At 43.3% G+C, this 21211-nt stretch overlaps 2 protein-coding genes across 2 annotated transcripts; both read left to right on the top strand.

Annotated features, from left to right (window-relative positions):
- Positions 1–2261: 2261 nt before the first annotated feature.
- On the top strand, positions 2262–12366 carry tmem39b (transmembrane protein 39B). The gene is made up of 9 exons (XM_080531082.1): positions 2262–2394; positions 3528–3811; positions 4229–4448; positions 5205–5288; positions 5509–5663; positions 6991–7324; positions 8145–8332; positions 11427–11547; positions 12027–12366. The coding sequence occupies exons 2-9, from the start codon at positions 3681–3683 to the stop codon at positions 12258–12260; spliced, it is 1467 nt and encodes a 488-aa protein (XP_080387208.1). The 5' UTR covers positions 2262–2394; positions 3528–3680; the 3' UTR covers positions 12261–12366.
- Positions 12367–13426: 1060 nt separating this feature from the next.
- Positions 13427–19693, top strand: ccdc28b (coiled-coil domain containing 28B). The gene is given in 7 exon segments (XM_080533702.1): positions 13427–13549; positions 15008–15314; positions 15529–15691; positions 15694–15700; positions 16066–16220; positions 17228–17250; positions 17562–19693. Coding segments are annotated over 6 exon segments (639 nt in total). The 5' UTR covers positions 13427–13549; positions 15008–15078; the 3' UTR covers positions 17617–19693.
- Positions 19694–21211: the final 1518 nt, after the last annotated feature.

Below are 21211 nucleotides of genomic sequence, written 5' to 3' on the forward strand. Positions count from 1 at the left end.
AAAGCGATCACATTTACTCTCTCGCGAGACATCAAAATAAGCCTGGATTTTCCTTTAGGGACGTTGAAGAAATACCCCCCAGTTGTATCTGTGTTAAAGATATTGCCACACGTGTCTGAATATTGTAATTATGATTTAAAAACGTTACAGCTTGTAACTCAAACTTTTATTGACATTTCAAACCTGTGTCATGTTTTCAAAAGTTGTGCATCTGTTCAAACTCCGCCCATTGGCTTTTTAGAAACCAATCCGAGTCTTTCTGCCTTAGAACAAAGTTGACTACACCTATGTACATAGATATACACGTATGTACTTTGATATACAATTATGTACATAGGTTTACACGTATGTATTATCTATGCTTATGTATACCTGCTTTCAGTGACCAGTTTTAACCATGTTTTGAAGCTATACAGCTTTTGTTAAAGAGTAAAACAAGCTTTTATTTGGGTTCTGGTGGGATAAGACAGTTGCACTACGATCATTGTTATGTTATATTCTTTAACAATCAATTGATATAATTAATGTAAAAGTCTCAAAAATGGCTGTGCCAATCCCTTTAATTAATAAGGGGGAAAGTAATTCTGTATCTACTGTATGTGTCGAAAATGTATGTGCCTATTTAATTTTTCATGTGTGGTGTTCACTGCTACAACAAAAACAACAAAAAGGGTGAGGCTTGACTAGTGTATGGAATGATACCTGATCTGGGGAGGGGTGAGACTTGACTAGTGCATGGGGTGATACCTGACCTGGGGAGGGGTGAGGGTTGAGGAGGAGAGGTGAGACTTGACTAGTGCATACCTGACCAATACAGGGATGAGGGTTGAGGAGGAGAGGTGAGACTTGACTAGTGCATACCTGACCAATACAGGGATGAGGGTTGAGGAGGAGAGGTGAGACTTGACTAGTGCATGGGGTGATACCTGACCAATACATGGATGAGGGTTGAGGAGAGGTGAGACTTGACTAGTGCATACCTGACCAATACAGGGATGAGGGTTGAGGAGGAGAGGTGAGACTTGACTAGTGCATACCTGACCAATACAGGGATGAGGGTTGAGGAGGAGAGGTGAGACTTGACTAGTGCATGGGGTGATACCTGACCAATACAGGGATGAGGGTTGAGGAGAGGTGAGACTTGACTAGGGGAGTGGTGAGGAAGGAGAAGGAGGAATGACGATGTCCCTCATATGTATTCCGTCCCCACCTGTGTCATTATATCGTTATTTTATTAAGATCCAAAAAGAATATACTGGTCCTCGATCAGCACTCCTTTGTGAATACTACTTCTAGGGCACATGTTTCCAAGTTGTTTACTTCACTAATGTGCAAGAACTTGCCAGATGAAACAGGTTTCTGTCATCCGTCACATCTGCTGTCATCCATGCTGTCTTGTTCCGACCAGTCCAGAGTATTAAACTAGCATAATTTATATATGCATTAACAGTCTGATCCAAACATGTCGCTATGATAACGCCATAATCATAATAACCTTTATTTGTATAGCACTTTTCCTGCAAACGTTGCAGCTCAAAGTGCTTTAACAAAAATAACTAAATCATATAAGAATGACTATCATTTAAACAAGTAAATACATATACAAATATAGAGATGTATCAACCAACATTAAAAGATACATTTCGAAAAGAATACAGTCATTATTGTATTGTATTATGTTGATGATACATAACATTCGTTATTGCACTGTTGATCTCGGTTTGAGTCGCCATTTACTTTTTAAAAGGTGTTAATACACGTGATCTTAGAATTATAAGGTTCTATCTCAATTTTTGTCAAAATTGAGTTTTTTACATAATCTGATCCATTAGGTGTTTATTAATGCCTGTGTGGTGTTATTTTTTAAATGTTGAAATGTTTGAGTTAGTAATTAATAAAATACAAAGGTTCCATCTCACAAAACATAATGGAATGTAAACACTTTGACGCTCAATATCTCTGAACTACCCTAAACTGAGATAGAACCTTATAATTCTAAACGGAGATAGAACCTTATAATTCTAAATGGAGATAGAACCTTATCATTCTAAACGGAGATAGAACCTTATCATTCTAAGCTCACAATGTGTGCATATAAATACACAGTATCTCAACCATGTCAACCCAGAATGAGAAGGTAGTATTATATTATAGTATTAGAGGGTTGTGTCTTTAAGTGCTGCTCCCCTCCCCTCCTCCCACAGCCTCACGGCGGCGCCCCCGTCCTCCCGTCCCGACACAGCGGTAGTTTCACATCAACACAATGAGCAGCTTCGTGTCTTATCATGGAGAAAACAGTACACAATTAATTCAACAAAGGTTGAGAGAATCTCTGCTGTGTAACTTGCTTCTTGATATCACTGCAACTAAGAGAAGTGACCTGTCCAGACGTCGGTAAGCTTTACATGTTTGTATGATTTGATTGGTTATGCTGCCTGTTTATGTGGTAGGCCGCAGCAGTCTTTTGTATCTCGTCGAGCAGCAGCATGCATTTGCATTTGCATTTGCCGTCTTGGCGGAAAGATCGGTGGTGGAGCTCGAGACACGTTTGCATGGGACACTGTTAGGAAATCATACATGTTTTATTTTCTGCGATGTATTCACGACCTGTCACTTCCTAATTCTGCCACTGACTATCTGGGTTCTGTGTCAGCTTCCGCAAAACTTGTTGGCCTCGCCTCTAAGTAATGTGGTTTGGTTTGGTGGTGGTGCCAATGCAATTCGTCAAAGTTGTCTGTCTGAAGTTACATATAGCTACAGAAACATGTGTTTGCATATCACACATGCATCAGCACCCAAATAGCTCAATATGTTCATGAATCAACTACCTGTGCTTTCATATCACACATGCATCAGCACCCTAATAGCTCAATGTGTTCATGAATCAACTACCTGTGTTTGCATATCACACATGCATCAGCACCCTAATAGCTCAATATGTTCATGAATCAACTACCTATGTTTTCATATCACACATGCATCAACATCCAAATAGCTCAATATGTCCGGGAAGCATTGCACGTTGCATGGATTTACTTTAATTTGCATAATTGTCTCGAAAGGAGATGCATGCCCAGTCACCTCGAAATATATGTTTTGTTTTATTGATATTCCATTAATGTTATGTGCTTTAAGTATTACACTTGTAATGTTTGAAGTGTTGATAGCTAAACTTAATAGACTCCTGTAGTGTTCACAGCATTGTTATAGATCACAGTTTTAGTATAAGGTGGTCACAACACTTTCAGACAGTAATATTTACCAAAATACACATAACCTTTCTAATCATGTAGAGACTTTTATTTAACCTTAATTTATTTGAGCAGGGAGTCCTATTGAGACCAAGGGTCTCTTTTACAAGAATAAAACACAAACAAGAAAACAAGCACATTTTTCAATGAAGAGGACCATAATCAAAACTTTAAACTGCCTTAGCGACACCACTGTACGTAAGTCAAAGTACCAAAGATATTCAGCTGTTCTCAAGATGCTCTGCTGACCAGACCATGACCCCTGTTCTTACTTAGGAGGACTTCCAAAGACGTGACCAGCTCATAGGCCAGAAGGAGCACAGACACACACACACACACACACACACACACACACACACACACACACACACACACCCACAAACACAGACAGAGGCACAGGAGACAGAGTGATACGTGGGGTTGTCTGTGATGGCGGGCGGACGGAGAGGGGCGAACCGCACAACATACTGCAGGTCTCCCCTGAGCAGTGAGCCGGGCTCGGTCGGCAACGGCAACCACTCGACCAGCTCCCCAGTGACGGGGGTAAGATCTCGGACAAGGTGAGAGGGCTAGAGAGGGCTAACCTTAACCTATGGGGGATAGCTGTGATATACACATAGGTGCGATATACACATACACTGAAGCATTCCAGCATCTTGTTCTGAGAGTAACTTGGTTTATTCACTATTCACGGTATAGACAACCGTCATTTCTGCTATAGTATATATGCCATTTAGCTGACGGTTTTATCCAGAGTGACATACATTGCAGTGAGTGCATACATTTTTCAGCAGGCCTATATATGGTCCCAGTGGGAATCGAACCCACAACCTAAGCATTGTTAGCGCCATGCTCTACTGAGCCACAGAGGACCATGACATATTCTACCTCAGTATCAGAATAATTTTGATGCCTTAACAAAGTAATTTGTTGCCTTTAACGTTCTGTGTGTGTGTGTGTGTGTGTCCTGTTGGTAGGAACGGCTCAGGAACGGGCATCTCCAGCCCCCCGCTGGCAGCACAGACAGTGGTCCCACTGAAGCACTGTAAGATCCCAGAGTTATCCATGGACAGGAACGTCCTGTTTGAACTGCACCTGTTCTTCTGCCACCTCATCGCCCTCTTTGTCCACTACGTCAACATCTACAAGACCGTGTGGTGGTACCCACCCTCGCATCCCCCATCACACACGTCGCTGGTGAGTGCCCATAGCCCCCCCCCACCCCTTCCCCACTCTCACTAACTGATGATGATGTCCTGTGTGTGTGGCTTATCAGGGTTTGTTTGTGTTTGGGGGATTAGTGGTTTGCCTGTGGGTTTGTTTACCTGGCTGATGACTTAATTACTGTTGTATGAGGGCTTGATTGTGTTTGGCCAAGTGGAGAATCCATCGTGATTCTGTTGATTAGGTTATATTACTGGTGACTAAACGATTGTTTGGAATCTGTAGCTTGGAATCTGAAATGACAAAACACTTCCTGGATAGCAATTCCTTTCCAAATGTTTGTCACTAGTTAAAGGTGCAGTCTGTCCTACAAACAGCAACAACGCGGGCTCCCTACCACTTTTTTCTGTTTCATAGACAGAGCTGTGGATGCTGGACTGTGACCATCCATGAGATCAAAATGATAGTTTTAACCATGTTTTGAAGCTACACATTGTTTATGAACAGTGGAGTATAACAAGGTTATATTTTGGGTTCTGAAGAGGTAAGACAGTTGAACTAAGCTCATGAGCCACTTTTATATTATTATATATTTTTAAATAATCAATGGCTATATAAAATTGATTTAACAGTAGGGTTAACCCTAAAGAAAATGGATGTACCGATTACAGATGGCAGTTATAGATTTCCAGTGTTGATGATATATGGATGTGTCAGACTCTCATTCGATGTTGGAGGAAGGGCTCCATAATAAAACTGTTTGATTTGTGTCTTTATGTCTTTATCCAGAACTTTCACCTCATTGACTATAATATGCTGGTGTTCACGGTCATTGTGTTGGCACGCAGGCTGATTGCAGCCATTGTGAAAGAGGTAAGAATTTAACTATTTTTTTCTTTTTCTTCTTTTTACCACCTACCTCCTATCTTCATGCAGGAGACAAAATATTTTTTGGGTGTGGGTGTGTGTTGGCTATGTTTCTGTCTATCTCTGCTGAATGGCACCTTATTGGCATAACAAACATACATATCTGCCTCTCCCTCTCTCTCTCTCTCTCTCCCCCATTCCTCCCTCCCTGTCCCTGTCCCTCCAGGCGTCTCAGAGTGGGAAGCTCTCCTTTCCACACTCTATCTTCCTGGTGATGGCACGGTTCGCCGTGCTCACGCTGACGGGCTGGAGCCTGTGTCGCTCCATCATATTCCTCTTCAGGACCTACTCTGTCCTCAGTCTTCTGTTCCTCTGCTACCCGTAAGTATCCCCGGCTCCTGCGCCCGTTGCCAGCCCTGTAATAGACACTCAACAACAACAACAACAGCGACAACAACAATAACAACAATAACAATGCTCCAGTTCAAGCCAGACCTTGGAATAAACACTCAGTCGGTGACGCCCACACTCCTCCTGTGGTTCTCTGTGGTTCAGTTGGTAGAGCATTTGCGCTAACTACGCTTATGGCTCGAACACACCGACAACGTCTACCTCAGCAGCGCGTGTGCGTGGTGGACGTGCTGTGACTCTCACGCGTGCGGCTTCCAAACTGACAGCGTTTCTGCTGCGGCTCTAACTGCGGAGCTGCTACTGCCAGCCCTGTCTTTGTACTTTGAGTACAAAGTCAATAATATAATGTTTCATTTCACGAGATACTTGTTTAGACATGTCTTGACTTGTCATAGAACTTGTTTACACAGATAGTGTAAGTGTAAAAAAAAAAAAAAAAAAAGGAAGACATATTTAGACATTGAAACTGTAGTGTATGTTGCTGGCATGATATCAATATGACTTTGAATATAAGTCCACATTTCTAAATGGCATGCCGCGGCAGGCAGCGTGAGACGTGCATCTCACACACGCTGTGTAGCTACTCTAACCCGTTAACATGGGCGGCAAAATGAAACGCACACACGCTGCTGAGGTTGACGTCCGCAGTGTGTTCCTGGCGTTAGGTTGTGGTTTGGAATCCTGCTGGGACCATATATGCTAAAAAATGTATGCACTCACTCATGCAATGCGAGTCGCTTTGGATAAAACCATCAGCTAAATGACATTTATATATTACTCCTAGTTCTACAGCCACATAGCTCACGTCAACCCTCACTAGAGCGCAGAGCACTCAAGCTCAACGTCTGAGAATGTTTAATCAAATCAAATGTTATTTGTCACAGTTATTTTATACAGCCGTAATTGACACAGTAAGATGCTTTGGAATCTTGCTCCTCGATCAACAAATCAACAATACAATATGATATGGTAGTAATGGTGACAGTAGTCGTGCATAAGAGTGTAGTATAAGTAGCAGCAGTAATGACTGTAATAAAACAACAGTAATACAATGTCAAATGTATGTAGCAGCAATAGTGCAAGATGTGCAATGTGCAGGGGATGTCTCAAACGTCTTAGACCTAGGCTACAGACACTCTCCATACAGCGCTTACACAATTTAACTACTTTTTCATCAACACAATTTTAGATGGATGGCTTTTGGGAGTTCCTAACCTGAAAACGCTGCGTGTCAGTGCTTTATAATAGCAGACAATGACAGTAACATGGAGGTGGTGTGTTCTGTGTGTTCCCACAGGTTCGGCATGTACATTCCTTTCTTCCGGTTGAACTGTGACTTCCGGAGGTTGGGGCCCCTGTCGCCCATCGCCAGCATCGGGTCGAAGGAGGTGGGCAGCATGGGCCGCGGCCGGGACTACCTGGCGGTACTGAAGGAGACGTGGAAGCAGCACACCAGCCAGCTGTACGGGGTGCAGGCCATGCCCACGCACGCCTGCTGCCTCTCCCCGGACCTCATCCGCAAGGAGGTGGAGTACCTGAAGATGGACTTCAACTGGCGGATGAAGGAGGTGCTGGTGAGCTCCATGCTCAGCGCCTACTACGTGGCCTTCGTACCCGTGTGGTTCGTTAAGGTGAGGAACTGAGGTGAACTGAGGCTCTCTGCCTCTCTCTCTCGATTTATGTTTATTTCTCTCTCTCTCTATTTCTCTCTCGCTGTCTATCTCTCTCTTTCTCTGTGTGTCTCTCTCCTCTCTCTCTCTCTCTCTCTCTCTCTCTCTCTCTCTCTCTCTCTCTCTCTCTCTATTTCTCTCTCTCTCTTTCTTTCTCTATGTGTAAATGTCACATAGACAACGTCATTTCAGTTCCTGATGTTCAGTATTCTGCTCATTGAGGTTATCCTCGGGGTCGAAGGCCAGGTATAACTAACGGATTCTAGATTGTTCTTTTGCTATTGACCTAGGCTACATGACGAATGTCTCTCTCTCTCTCTCTCTCTCTCTCTCTCTCTCTCTCTCTCTCACTCTCTCTCAGTCTCTCTCTCTCTCACTCTCTCTCAGTCTCTCTCTCTCTCTCTCAGTCTCTCTCTCTCTCTGGCAGTGTTTTAGGGCTTTGTGACCTTCTGGTGTGTGTTTCATGGCTTGTTTACATACGGCTGTGCCAATCCAATCCTGTTTGTCCAATAGTCCATGGGTGCTGTTATGAGAGGGGTGGGGGTGGTGGGTGTTTGTGTGGGGCGGGGGGTGGATATATTGATTGTAAGTCGCTTTGGAATAAGGCGTCTGCTAAATGCCAAAAATGTAAAATGTAAATGATATCATTTGCACAATATAGCGTATTGCTATAACCGATGTTTATTTTTAAGCAGTAAAACATAATATGTTGACATGATCAGTTAGACCCCCACCCTTGATAGTCTTTTGTTCCTCTGTTCCTCTGTCCCCCCTCCTGCAGAGCACCCAGTATGTGGACAAGCGCTGGTCCTGTGAGCTCTTCATCCTGGTGTCTGTCAGTACCTCAGTCATCCTCATGAGGCACCTGCTCCCCCCGCGCTACTGTGACCTGCTTCACAAAGCCGCAGCGCACCTGGGCTGCTGGCACAAAGTAGACCCCTCCCTCTGCTCCAACGTCCTGCAGCACATGTAGGTACCACCGGGGGTGTAGAGCATCACAGTCCGGGGGGAGCCTGACCCTGTCACGTTAGGGACATTAAGCAGCGACTGTTGGGGGGACGTACTATCGCTGCTTGCATGTCTATGAACAAACAGGAAAAACCGTCAAATTGGCGGGTATCTCTAACAAATATACTAATAACACTTACACATATTACTGAGTACGGCAAACCAGTCGTTCTCCCGCAGTAGAGAGTTGGGCTACAATGGCAGGAGGTGTCGAGACAGAATCACAAAGTGGAAAATTTCTTTTCTCGAACGCCATAGTGGTGCTGTCATGCCAAATCGTGTGCACTGCCAAATCCTACCGGGCCATCAACGGCCTAATCGTTCGAACGCTGTTGCTAATCGTTTGAACGTTCGACGTGCGTTCCAGACTAGGGCCAAAATCTGTCCGCCTGTGACGTCATTCTACTGCTCTGTGCTTACTACCACAGCAGATGAATGTGTGTATCTTAAACGGTGAAGACAAATGTAATCTTCTTGCACTTGAATAGGATTAAGGTTGATGCAGGCTCACTAGTCAGCTATAGCTGATATACCCAACTTTATGAGAAATGATCTGCTGATCAGACCTTCCGTTACCTTTCTCTTGTTGACTGCATTATTTATAGGTATTTCACTAATCAATATCATACGTTGATGGGGATTAACGGCAGTGTTGGGGATTAACGGCAGTTCGGTTGTGTAGGCCTACTTGCCCAACATTCATCGTGTTTTTTTTTCATCAATCATGAATTTGATTTTGATTACAATATCACCGTCGAAGCTGGTTTAGACGGGTTGTAGATTCTGATACCATTGAAACCGGGAGCGCTTAACCAATAGAGAATATTGCCAACATTTGTATTGGACAGGGGGGATATGATTTGTCCAAGCTCTCCGCCCGAGACGTGGGTGCGCTCCGGGCTCTCTCCCTGCTGATTGCGCGATTTCCTCTGTGTGTGAGTGTGTGCTCCGTAGTAGTATGCAGTTATGGAATTATATTTATCACTGTGATGTGATTTAACTAGCCAAATCCGTACTACGTTAGCGGAGCGAATTACGTGTGACATTAGCATGCTAGCAGGTGTTTTCATATAAAATGTTATATATTATATCAGCTATAGCTGACTAGTGAGCCTGCATCAACCTTAATGCTATTCAAGTGCAAGAAGATTACATTTGTCTTCAAATAAGATAAGTAAGATACACACATTCATCTGCTGTGGTAGTAAGCACAGAGCAGTAGAATGACGTCACAGGCGGACAGATTTTGGCCCTAGTCTGGAACGCACGTCGAACGTTCGAACAATTAGCAACAGCGCAACGCGTTGGGATGTTTTGCGGAAGCCGTAGCTGTCCCTCAACCATCGCTGCTCAAAGTCTCTATTAACTTACCAACTGCCAAAGAGTTCCGGAACACTCGAGTGTCCTATGTGGTGTTTACCAAGCAGCAACACTTTGATTGGCTACAGAAAAGGAACCATCATAATTTATGCATTTCTGGTGAATAAAGTCAGCCTGTAGAACAGGGGTGGCCAACCCGGCTCTTTGCCTGTCTCTGTGCGGCTCTTTAATCCATTCATTAAAAGTGCGTGGCTCGCTCTCTGTGTCTCAATAGGCGTCGTTTTGGTATGGCAATTCATGGCACTCGCCATACCTGGTTTACATTTAAAAAAAAATCTGAAACACGTTTAGTCATTTTGGTGATTTTATCCACTACACACAACGGTAACTCAAAACCTTCCGGCTCCATCTCACCCCACCAGCCAGGCGCTGTAGTGGAGCACAGGGTTGCCAGACGGGATTGACAATTTCAAGCCCAACCAGTCTAAAAGCTGCCAAATCCCACCCGTCCAGAGTGACCAAAAGTAGGCCTATCTGGCAACACTGGAGCGGGACATCGGTTCCTCAATAAACAAGCCATGAGTAACGTTAATGTTAAAACCATGTCCACGATTCTCGTTCATTCAGGTGTGTTAAACAAACTGTATAAATGCCATTTACATACTGTTGGTTCAAATGTAACATATTAATGAACAAGTTCATGTCATGTTCTGTCAGTACAAACATGTTCTAATGTTATTTTAGTGAGTTCGCTAGTTAGCGAACATTAAAGATTACAACAGCTAGTTTACGTATGTCAGCAATTTCTCTATTCTCAATAATTTCAGTAATAATTGTACCAAATTGGGGCCAGTAACACTGACTTGTGTGTGAGTAAGTTATATGTGTGTGCAAGCATGTTTTTGATATTGTCAATCGTCTCACTTTTACTAGGTGAGCTGGTAAAACAAATATGCCAGGGGAAAAAAGGAAAATGGACATAAAGACCTCTTTTGGTCAAAGGGCAGCAGAGACAAGTACAGGGACACAGGTGAGGTCTAAACAGGTGACAGGGACAGGGACACAGGTGAGGTCTAATCTAGTGTTTTAACAGTGCAGTTCGTTTAGAGTTGAGAATAGCTAAATCTGTTATGTTTTGTTTCTAAGGAGATTGAACCAGTCTGCCTGCTAGGAAAGATGTACTACCTGGATACTGTAGTTGTCTCCTTTATTCATTACCTTAATGTCACATAAGTAAATTGTATAGAAACAACTCACCAAAATTGACTATTGCACAACTGTTTTGAAAAAAAAATCCACTCAGACCTTGCCATACCTTGGCTTTTGCTGAAATGACACCACTGGTCTCATAGCCTATTGGAAATGTATTGCGTGTGTGTGAATTAGCGCTTTTGTGAGCCCGCATGTATGATGTGGCTCTTTCTGGTACCCCAACAATGTTTTGTGGCTCTTAGTCTCCGACTGGTTGGCCTGGCCACCCCTGCTGTAGAATGTTGACAACTTGGGCGGCTTTATTCAGCCTTGGCACTGAATGAGTTAAGCTGTCGTCAGAGAGCGAGAGAGAGAGAGAGAGACCTGTCATGCTGATTTAATCTACTACCGTGTATTTTTAGATTCTATTAGGGAGATGGTTGTCCCTCTCACCTTTTGCTACTGTATGCTCAAAATCCAACCTTTTAATCTGGCGTGTGAGGTTTCACTGATTGATGTTTGTCTGCTCTCTTTCGATCCACAGATGGACTGAAGAGTACATGTGGCCGCAGGGCGTCCTGGTCAAACACAATAAAAATGTCTACAAAGCCATGGGTCACTACAACGTGGCGGTCCCCTCAGACGTGTCCCATTATCGCTTCTATGTGAGTAGCACCAGCTGAGCACACACCCTTTTTTTTTTGGGGGGGGGGGGGGCGTTAAGTAGACACCCTTATCTAAAGCGACTTACAACAAATGCATGTGTCTGAAGTAACTGAATCATCTATCCATCAGTCATCATAAGAAAACATGATCTATGCTAGGACCAGGGGCCATTGGCAGTTACCATGCTAGAAGAAGTTTGAGCATTTTAGCGAAATAATATTTTTTTTCTTCTTTTTTTTCTTAGATTAGATTCAACATTATTGTCATTGACAGAGTGCAAGTACTAAGACAACAAAACGCAGTACAACGAAACACAGCTCATAGTAGAGAAACTGTACAGGGGGTTAGTGGGGATGAGGAGGTCTTTAGGAGGGACAGTTAAGGTGTAGCCCTCAGGTTGCATCAGAAGCAGCTGGCGCTAGCTACTTCCAGACATTGTTGTGTTGATTGACTATTCATCTTTTTCTCCCCTCTGTAGTTTTTCTTCAACAAGCCCTTACGAATATTGAACATCCTCATCATCTTGGAAGGTGCGATGATATTCTACCAGCTTTACTCATTGATATGTTCAGAAAAGTGGCATCAGACCATTTCACTGGCTTTAATTCTCTTCAGCAACTACTACGCTTTCTTCAAGCTTCTAAGAGACAGAATCGTCCTGGGAAAGGCTTACTCATATTCAAACAGCTCATCCGACCAGAAAATAAGTTAAAGAACTAAGTTATGTTGGTCATTTATCATGGAACAAGAAAAACATGCATGAGAGCTTTGTATTTTTTCTACAACTGCATTTTGTGTCACTGTTGTTTTTGTTCTAATCTGCCATAATAAAAAGAAACATATTTTTGTATTCCTTTAACGGTTGTGCCACTGTTTTGTGTGTGCGAGTGTGTGCGTAAAAATATCAAGTCTGAAATTCAGACTTTTTATGTCCTTCCTACCTGGTGTTCTTCTCCTGGCCACAAGAGGGCGCCGTACCATCCTATCCCATTATCACTCTAGTATTAACTACTTTTCACCACCAGGTGGCAGTATAATTAGTTTGACTGATCTATAAACATACAGTGCAGTGATATTATGATGGTTTATTTTACTATGTTCATGGTATACAAGTATACATATGTATCATAGACTGATATGTATAATCTCTCATTTTAACAAATCTGCCAGGTAATTGTGGGCAACTGCAATTAAATCAAGTTAAATTGGTCAAATAAGACCACTGTAATGGAATATTTGTATCCAGTTTTCTAATGGTCAGAAGAGCTTCACCAGGGTCTCATCCAAACCTGAGCAATGCAGCTTCTTAAGTGGCTGGATGGCCACCCTCCAGGAGTATCTTTTCTCCCTTCATTACTCTTGGCAATCAAGAAGCCCTGCGAGTCTGAATGCAACTTCCTCCCAGCCCCAGCCCCTGAGACATCACTTTAGCCTGCCTGACTTGCACTGTCCATCCGTGTCCATGAACCACTCAGACCTGCCGAGCAGGACTGCCAATGATGGCACAAAATAGCGCTGTTAGCACACCGCCCGTTGGATCTCACCCAGAATCAAAGTGTCTGGTCTCACCCCAGGCAGGATATCTCACCCCAGGCAGTATGTCTCACCCCAGGCAGTATCTGGTCCACTGGCCCTTTAAGAACAGGCGAAAGAGGCTCCCGCACGCGAATTTGTGAAACCTAGGATGGTAGGGGAAGGCAGGGCAATACCGCTACCTGATTGGTTGGCGAAACATGAGAGATCCTCGAAACATTCGCCAACCAATCAGGTAGCGGTATTGCCCTGCCTTCCCCTACCATCCTAGGTTTCGCAAATTCGCCTCCCGCACTGATGCCGCGCGTAGGGTTTTATTGAGGTTTTTTTCTAGGGATAGCCTATATTGAGCACAAGACTTAGAATTACTGTTTCCGACCGTAAATACAGATATTATCCACGATAATCAAAGGACAACAGAAGTGACGGTATTTAGTCGGCATATTTCTTCTGTGCGTAATCTATTTGGTAAGTCAAGTGTGCTGTGTTGTCTGTCGACGACAGGCTTATTTGTTCAACCTGCATCATTAGAAATGTGCTGCTGCGCCGATGTGTAGTGAGTCGCATTGTAGCCGTGCGCGTCTTTTTCTCACTAGTAATAAATCATCTAGCTTAAAGAGTGAATGAAATGTATTGTGTGTGTGGTGATGGAAGTTCATTCGAGTGGCCATCTTTGGATAAACCTTTTGATTCAAGTTCTGTTGGCTATAAAAACAAATCGAGGTTTAGGCTATCCACATAAAAAGTGTATGAAATGAAGACATATTTTTGTTTTGTTTTACATTAAATGCCACAATATCATAGGATTGGATTGTGCGTAGCGCGTCGTAGAATTAAAATGACGAGCAATTGGACATCCATGGTGGTCCCTGGTCCAATCCTCTAACATCCATGGTTGGTCCCTGGTCCAATCCTCTAACATCCATGGTTGGTCCCTGGTCCAATCCTCTAACATCGTTTTCTTTGACCTATAGGCTCGCTCAGTCATTTGCTCGAAAGTGTAAACAATAAATAACAATACATGTGTTGGTGTGATAAAGACCCGTGGCCTACTCCGACTTGTTTTTAAATAGAAAATAGGCTTGTAATGGTCTTGGCTATATAGGTTTATAGTCAAAACTGAATAGGCTGGTAAGTTGTTAAGAAAATGAAACTAAAACATGGTAACAGTCTAGTCCTACTGTATTTAGTGCCTCACATTTTCAGCTGCAGGCATCAGTTGACTTTATGGATTGTCTATGGGGGTCTTGTCAGAGCAATTACAAAGAGAACATTCTAGAAACAAGGAGATTCTAAAAATATATTTGGTGCTGTTTCACACCGGCCTAGTTTGTGAATTCAGACTGTGGGATTCTGAAATGGATCCTAATCATTGGACGTTTTCCACAAGTCTACCGTGTCCTTGATGGAGACCGTATTCAGCAAATCGGAGGTTCATGAAGTTTCAGGATGTCTCAGAATATCCTATTGTAATACTATAGCTCAGGATGGGGAAGTATGTCACTCATACATTTACCAGTCATTGAGCCATAAACCTCCCACATAGAGTGAACCCTTTTGGTCGTTGGACAAAGTATATTTGTATCAGTTATACAGAAGAACACCTCAGTCAAGCAACCGACATACAATAATGCATTGACTATTATATTATCTGGCAATACTTCCAAATTAAAGAATTACAGAATTATATCAATCAATCAGATTGAATAGAGGTTCACTATTTCACTCGTGCCTGTCTAATTTCACTTCTTCCTAATCGCCTACACAGCATTCATCTAAAAACGGAATTGCATTTTACTTTAGCTTGTCCCTTGCTTACAGACCCCCTGTGCCTCCTCAAAGCTGTCTCCAGTTGTATCACAGAGAGAGAGAGAGAGGGGGCGGGGGGGGTCACTGGCCTTTGACTTCCTACTGTTGTTGTTTCAGGACGTCCTGAGTATCGGTGAGGAGGAGCTGCCCTCTCATCTCTCCCAGAGGGCTTCGACACAGACGAGCCCATGGAGGACAAACGCAAGAAACGAAGCCCTAAAGTCTCCCTCCCCCAGCCCCCTCCTCCCCCCGTCAACCCCCGCAAGATCTCGGTCCTTCCCGCCAGTAAGAGTGCCACCTTCTCCCTCGGCCTGCCCCAGCCCCCCTCCCCGAAACCCAGAGGCAAGTTCAAGAGGTCCGTCGGCGCGGCGGGACAGTCCAAAGACGTACTCAGCGTGACGGTAGCGCCACCAAAGACAACCAGGTCTGTAACCGTCACAACCGATCCTCTGATGTGTGTCTGTGTGTCTGAACTCTAATGTGTGTCCGTGTGTCTGAATCACCACACACAGACAGGATATGTGGTTGAGTGAAGGTCACATCAGTGTGTACTAGACTAGACATCCGTTTGAATGTTTTCTTGACATCTATACAGTGTGTTAATGGATTCTGTTGCTCCGTGTGGGTGTTTATATAAGGCCTCATAGGGAGAAGCCACGGGCCCCCCAGCCAGCCGGGCCCAGTAAGGTGTCCCAGTCCTCCCCACTGCAACACTCCTTCCTTACAGATGTCTCTGACGTACGGGAGATGGAGGGAGGCCTCCTCAACCTCCTCAACGACTTCCACTCTGGCAAGCTGCAAGCGCGTTTGGTAAGACAATGCTGGGACTGATCTGTGAATATAAAGAACGTTTGTTTTGTCAGTTGCAGTGTGTACACTACTGTGCATGAACGCAGTTGTTTGTATGACGTCTGTAAGGTTCTCATAGTACCTGTAGTCATGTGTGTGTCAAGTGGTGTCAGGAGTGTGTCAAGTGTGAATGACCCTCTCTCTCTCTCCCTCTCTCTCTCTCTCCCTCCCTCTCTCTCTTCCTCTCTCTCTCCCTCTCTCTCTTCCTCTCTCTCTCTCCCTCTCTCTCTCCCTCTCTCTCTCTCCCTCCCTTTCTCTCTCTCCCTCTCTCTCCCTCTCTCTCCCTCTCTCTCCCTCTCTCTCCCTCTCTCTCCCTCCCCCCTTAGGGAAAGTGTGTTCCTTTGAGCAGCTGGAGCACGTGCGTGAGATGCAGGAGAAGCTAGCACGGCTGCACTTCAGCCTGGACAGTCACGTGGAGGAGCTGTCTGAGGACCAGAGGAAGTGTGCCTCCGACCACAACCTGGAACACCTGCTCTGCAATGTAGGTGCTGCCACACACAGCTCACTTCCTGTCCGCCCCTTCTGACCCACAACATGGGAGTCAAGTTGAAGCCATTAGAAATACAATGACTCATTCTGTTTCTATGGTGATTTCTATGAAGCACTGTTGTTAGACGTGCAATGTTGTTCATTCTGGGGGTAACTGGTCGCACTCTGCATGGTCACTACTGTATCATAATGTGGCTATTATTGAGTGTTCACCATGTTGTTGACTTCCTGAGCAGATGTTCTTGGGTCACACTTTAAGCAAACTGCACACTCACGCAAATGCACAGTGTTGATTTTGAAGCCAGCAACTGGAGTTTGACCCCAGTGCCTTTTAACACGTGCATGTGCACGCGCGCGCGCACACACACACACACACACACACACACACACACACACACACACACACACACACACACACACACACACACACACACACACACACCAAGGATTGGAGCCAATTAAGTGAGAGTGTCTGCCCTGGTAACACGCGCACACACACACACACACACACACACACACACACACACACACACACACACAAGGGTTGGAGAGCAAATTAAGTGAAAGTGTCTGTTGTTAGTTGAATGTTTTCCAACATCCACTGCTGCTGTGGTGTGGTGTTGGGGGGCTGCTGTGGTATGTGTGAGGGAGGTGTGAAAGCCCTTCAGCTCATTACAGATAGGCCTGCCAAGAATATTCTGTAACCATAGCAGCAGAAAATAATTCTGCAGCAAAACAGATGGTCTGTGAAATGACTTACTATACTTGGTGTGGGTAAGAACTTTACTTGTGCTTTTGAGCAAATTTCATGTTAACAAAGAGCAGTGCTACAATGATTAGTGTTGACAAGATGCATTCCCATGTTGACCCTCCATCGGCAACATGATATGACACATTAACCCTAACCCTATTTAAACTAACTATTTTCTACTCATTACTTTGACTTTGGACTGTGTCTTATTTGTGTCTGAAGTCTTTTTATCTTTATTTTCCCCACAGCTGGAGGAGCTCAGCAGCTCAATGTATCCTTTTCTGAATGTCACGTCATTCCTGTGGCTAATCCTAATCTTACCCCCAACCCTAACCCTAATCCCAACCCTAACCCTAATCCTACCCCCAACCCTAATCCCAATCCTAACCCCAACCCTAATCCTAACCCTAACCCCAACCCTAATCCTAACCCCAACCCTAATCCTAATCCTAACCCCAACCCTAACCCCTACCCTAACCCTAACCCCAACCCTAATCCTAACCCCAACCCTAACCCTCACCCTATTCCTAACATGATGTACTGTACATGTTCATATGGCTTGATTCCTTAACGTGCACCCAGACAAAAACTACACCTAGCCGAGAACCAAGACCTGCCCAAAACATCTGGACCTTGACCAAAGAGACCGGGAGCCGCCTCTCATCACCCAGCGTCACCTGAAGGTTGCCACCACATTGATCCAACTGCCTTAGCAACAGAACTGATATGGTTAAATGATTGGTTTTATATATATTGTTAATTCAAGGAGGCGTACAAAGCATGCCAACTGAGTTGCCAATAGGACTGATAACAGCAATCCCACATTCATAGCACAACTTCTGCTTATTTAGTTTACTGTACTCTTGTCTTTTATGGAAGAATATTAATAATTCTGGACAACAAGAGAACGTCTTTGAGTTTGTTGTTTACCAGTGTTGCCATGGCAGAGTGCAACAGTAGGCGGTTCTAGTGAGTTCTGCTATCAGTGTGTGTGTGTGTGTGTACAGTAGACATGTCAACATTACAGTTCTTTCATAGGCTACTCTTGTATCTTTAACTTTACTTTACTGGTCCCAGCCGGAATCAAACCCACAACCTAAGCGTTGTTAGCGCCATGCTCTACCAACTGAGCCACAGTGCTTTTCAGGATGCTCCCTCTCATTTTGATACCTTTTGCAAAACATTTACTGTCAGGGGGAACAGACTGGATATGTTCCAAATACTAACCGTATGGACCTGTACTAACACAGACTAGTTTACAGATAATGGGGGAATGCCAGATAACATTTTCTAACACTAGCTAGCATGAGCGAGCACTATGAATAGTGTGATATGTTAAATGATATATTTTGATGTGAAGTAAGTGAACGAAATATTTGAGAGATTGTATAAATGTGATATGAATTACGAGTCATTTACAATGTGTAAAACTGTATTTGATTGTGTGAGAATTTCAAACTGGAAGATTGTGTTTCTGCATTGGCACTGATCTGTCTTGGCTGATATTCTGTTCAGGCATCCGGAGTGCTCAGCAGCAGCATTCCCTCTATAGCACAAGCCAGCCAAGCTACTGCAATGCTGTAAAAACCACAAACATTTAGGTCATGGCTGTTTTTGCACATACTTCTCTTTATGAGATGTCTCCAAATGCCTGAAACATTGTCGGTTTTGTGTATGTGGATAGAAAACATTGTACACATTCATGATGACACATACACTGTTAAATGCTAAATGTATCTTTTGAGTCGAGTCCAAAGAGAAGTGAATTAGCAAGTTCATTTGCCTGATTTGACCTCTGCAGAGCAGTCTGAGGTGATGATGGGGAAAGTAGCTTCCATCATGACCGTCTAAGGCAGCTTGTATCCGTTCACAGACATCGAGCGGCAATTATCATCTTAGAAGTTGACCGTATAATAGCTGAACCAAACCTGGATATGTCTCGGACATATTTTACCTTACTGTCCCTTATGCTCTATGTTAATGTGACATTAGTATTTTTAACACCTGCATGTTGTGTTGTGTGTACGATACCAGAGTAGCATTCTGTGGTTCGTTAGAAGTACAATATAAGGGTGCGTAAGTGGCATAGCACACTAAGATGCATGCCTTATCATCGCAGGGCCTGCAGTTCGATTCCGGCCGTCGACATATGTCAATCTCTATTGTCTCTATCCCAATAAAAGCAGAAATACCCTAAAAACATATTTAAAAAAAGAAAGAAGTACAATTTAAGACACCTTAGACATTAAGCATTGTTTATACTGTTGTTCTGCTTTCCAAGCCTACCTCCTCTTTTCCCTGTGCAGCCTGACCCAGAGTACTGTAAAAAATAAATAAATAAAAAACTGTCGCCTTTTAACTACTAGGATCTTCTTCAGTTTCTCTAGCAACGATAACTACTTTCTCAAAGAACTTCAGATATTTTATACAATTTAATTTAATAATTTTCTTTGCTATCATAATTTTGTCTGACAAGGGATTGTTCACCCCAAATAATGGTTAATGTTGAAATGGTAAATGGGTAATGTTTGTCAGGCATTTTCACATATGAAGTTCAGGCCATACAGTGTACTGTGGCGTAGCTCGTAGCTGTAGCATACATGTATTAGGAATAGGAGGTTTGACAACCTCTGACCAACTGTTTTTGTACCAAACTATCCCTCTAACCAAGTTTGTATTTATTAACTGAATAAAAGTGGATCATTTAAAACATGTAGACGTGTTTGTTGCGATTCTCTTAAGCATATTCATCTCAGCATTGTTTTAAGGTAGGCTATACATGTTGATTCACTATTCCTACCAATATAAGCCACCATTTCACTTGCTTGAATACAAATGCAGAAAATGTTCAACCCGATCCACAGAAATCTGCTAATATGTAGATTTTACATCACAGCACCACCGTCCTCAAGATTCAGTATGACCAACTGCACACTTTGTTGTTGAAGCCATAAGGCCAAGCACACTGAAGCATTATAATGATAGGTAGCCATGTTGTTACTATGACGATATGCAGAAATTCATTGTGAAATATCTGTGGTTGAAATGCCCAAATCCTCACACACACATTATGCAAGGGCAAATTTGTACAGAAATAAAACACTTTATTTATATATCAATCTCTGTCTTTCCTCTTGTTTACAAACCAGTTAAATATAATTTAACAATAGAATTGTGAAAGGCTACTTCAAGACTGGCACTATCCTGAAACAGAGTTACAGACCTGGGCTTCGCTGTCTCTGTGTCAACCGTTAGTTTAAAGCTAAATCGTTTCAATGTTATACCCTCCCAGTATAATTTATCTCCAAAGTTGTTTTTAGGCATCTGTGTACATAAAGATATCTCCTTAACAAAAATATATAAATATTTTTTGATCCCCTGTCAGTACATTTTGGTCATGCAAAAAAAACTAAAACTAATACAATTCCAACTCAGAACACCACATCATCAACAAATTGTTACAATAGACATTTCAAAACATATCCAATATATACAATATATACTGCAACCTCATACAGCATACAGATTAGGCTAATACTGTGCAATTACACATTTGAGCTATACAAACGTATTTTGTAATCACTAATCTCAACTCTCACGAATCTTTAGAACAACAGTATAAGACACAGAATTATGACATATCACATTTAATGAAACAGCTAAAATATAGTGTATCTTTCAGGTCCCGTTTCCATTTCATGTTGTGCATTTGTTACATTCCGCAGTCTCTCTGATTTGTCTACTTATGTGATATCCATACAACAAACAAAAAACAACGATGACAATCAAGTGACGGTAAAATCCAAAGTAAAATTCATGACGAAAAAAACTCATGATAATGAGCTACTTTTTCAAAGTGCAAAGAGAGCATGTTGTTGTTGAGTGTGTGAAACCTGATGCCAATGGCCGTTCTCTGTCTGCGCTCCATCGGTGGGAGTGTCGCATCGCGCTGAGGGAAAAAGGGGTTGATTTAAGGGCTCCCCATCTTAAGGACTCTTTCACTTCTCTGTAACGTTAAAAAGGTGCAGGCACTATTAGAAATGTACAACATTTCTGTCTTCAAGTAAGGTCAGTCTTTCTGTTCTTCTTCTTCCTCCTCCTCTTTAGAGTTTGGTTTACGTTTAGCTTAGGGCGTTTTCTAAAGGGGGGGATGGGGACAGGGGCGGGGGTGTGTGTGTGGGTGGGCGAGGGTGTGTGTGTGGGGTGTGTGTGTGTGTGGGGGGGAGGAGGGG

The sequence above is a fragment of the Nansenia antarctica genome (genome assembly GCF_963989245.1).
Source record: "Nansenia antarctica genome assembly, chromosome: 1".
Taxonomy (NCBI): domain Eukaryota; kingdom Metazoa; phylum Chordata; class Actinopteri; order Argentiniformes; family Microstomatidae; genus Nansenia; species Nansenia antarctica.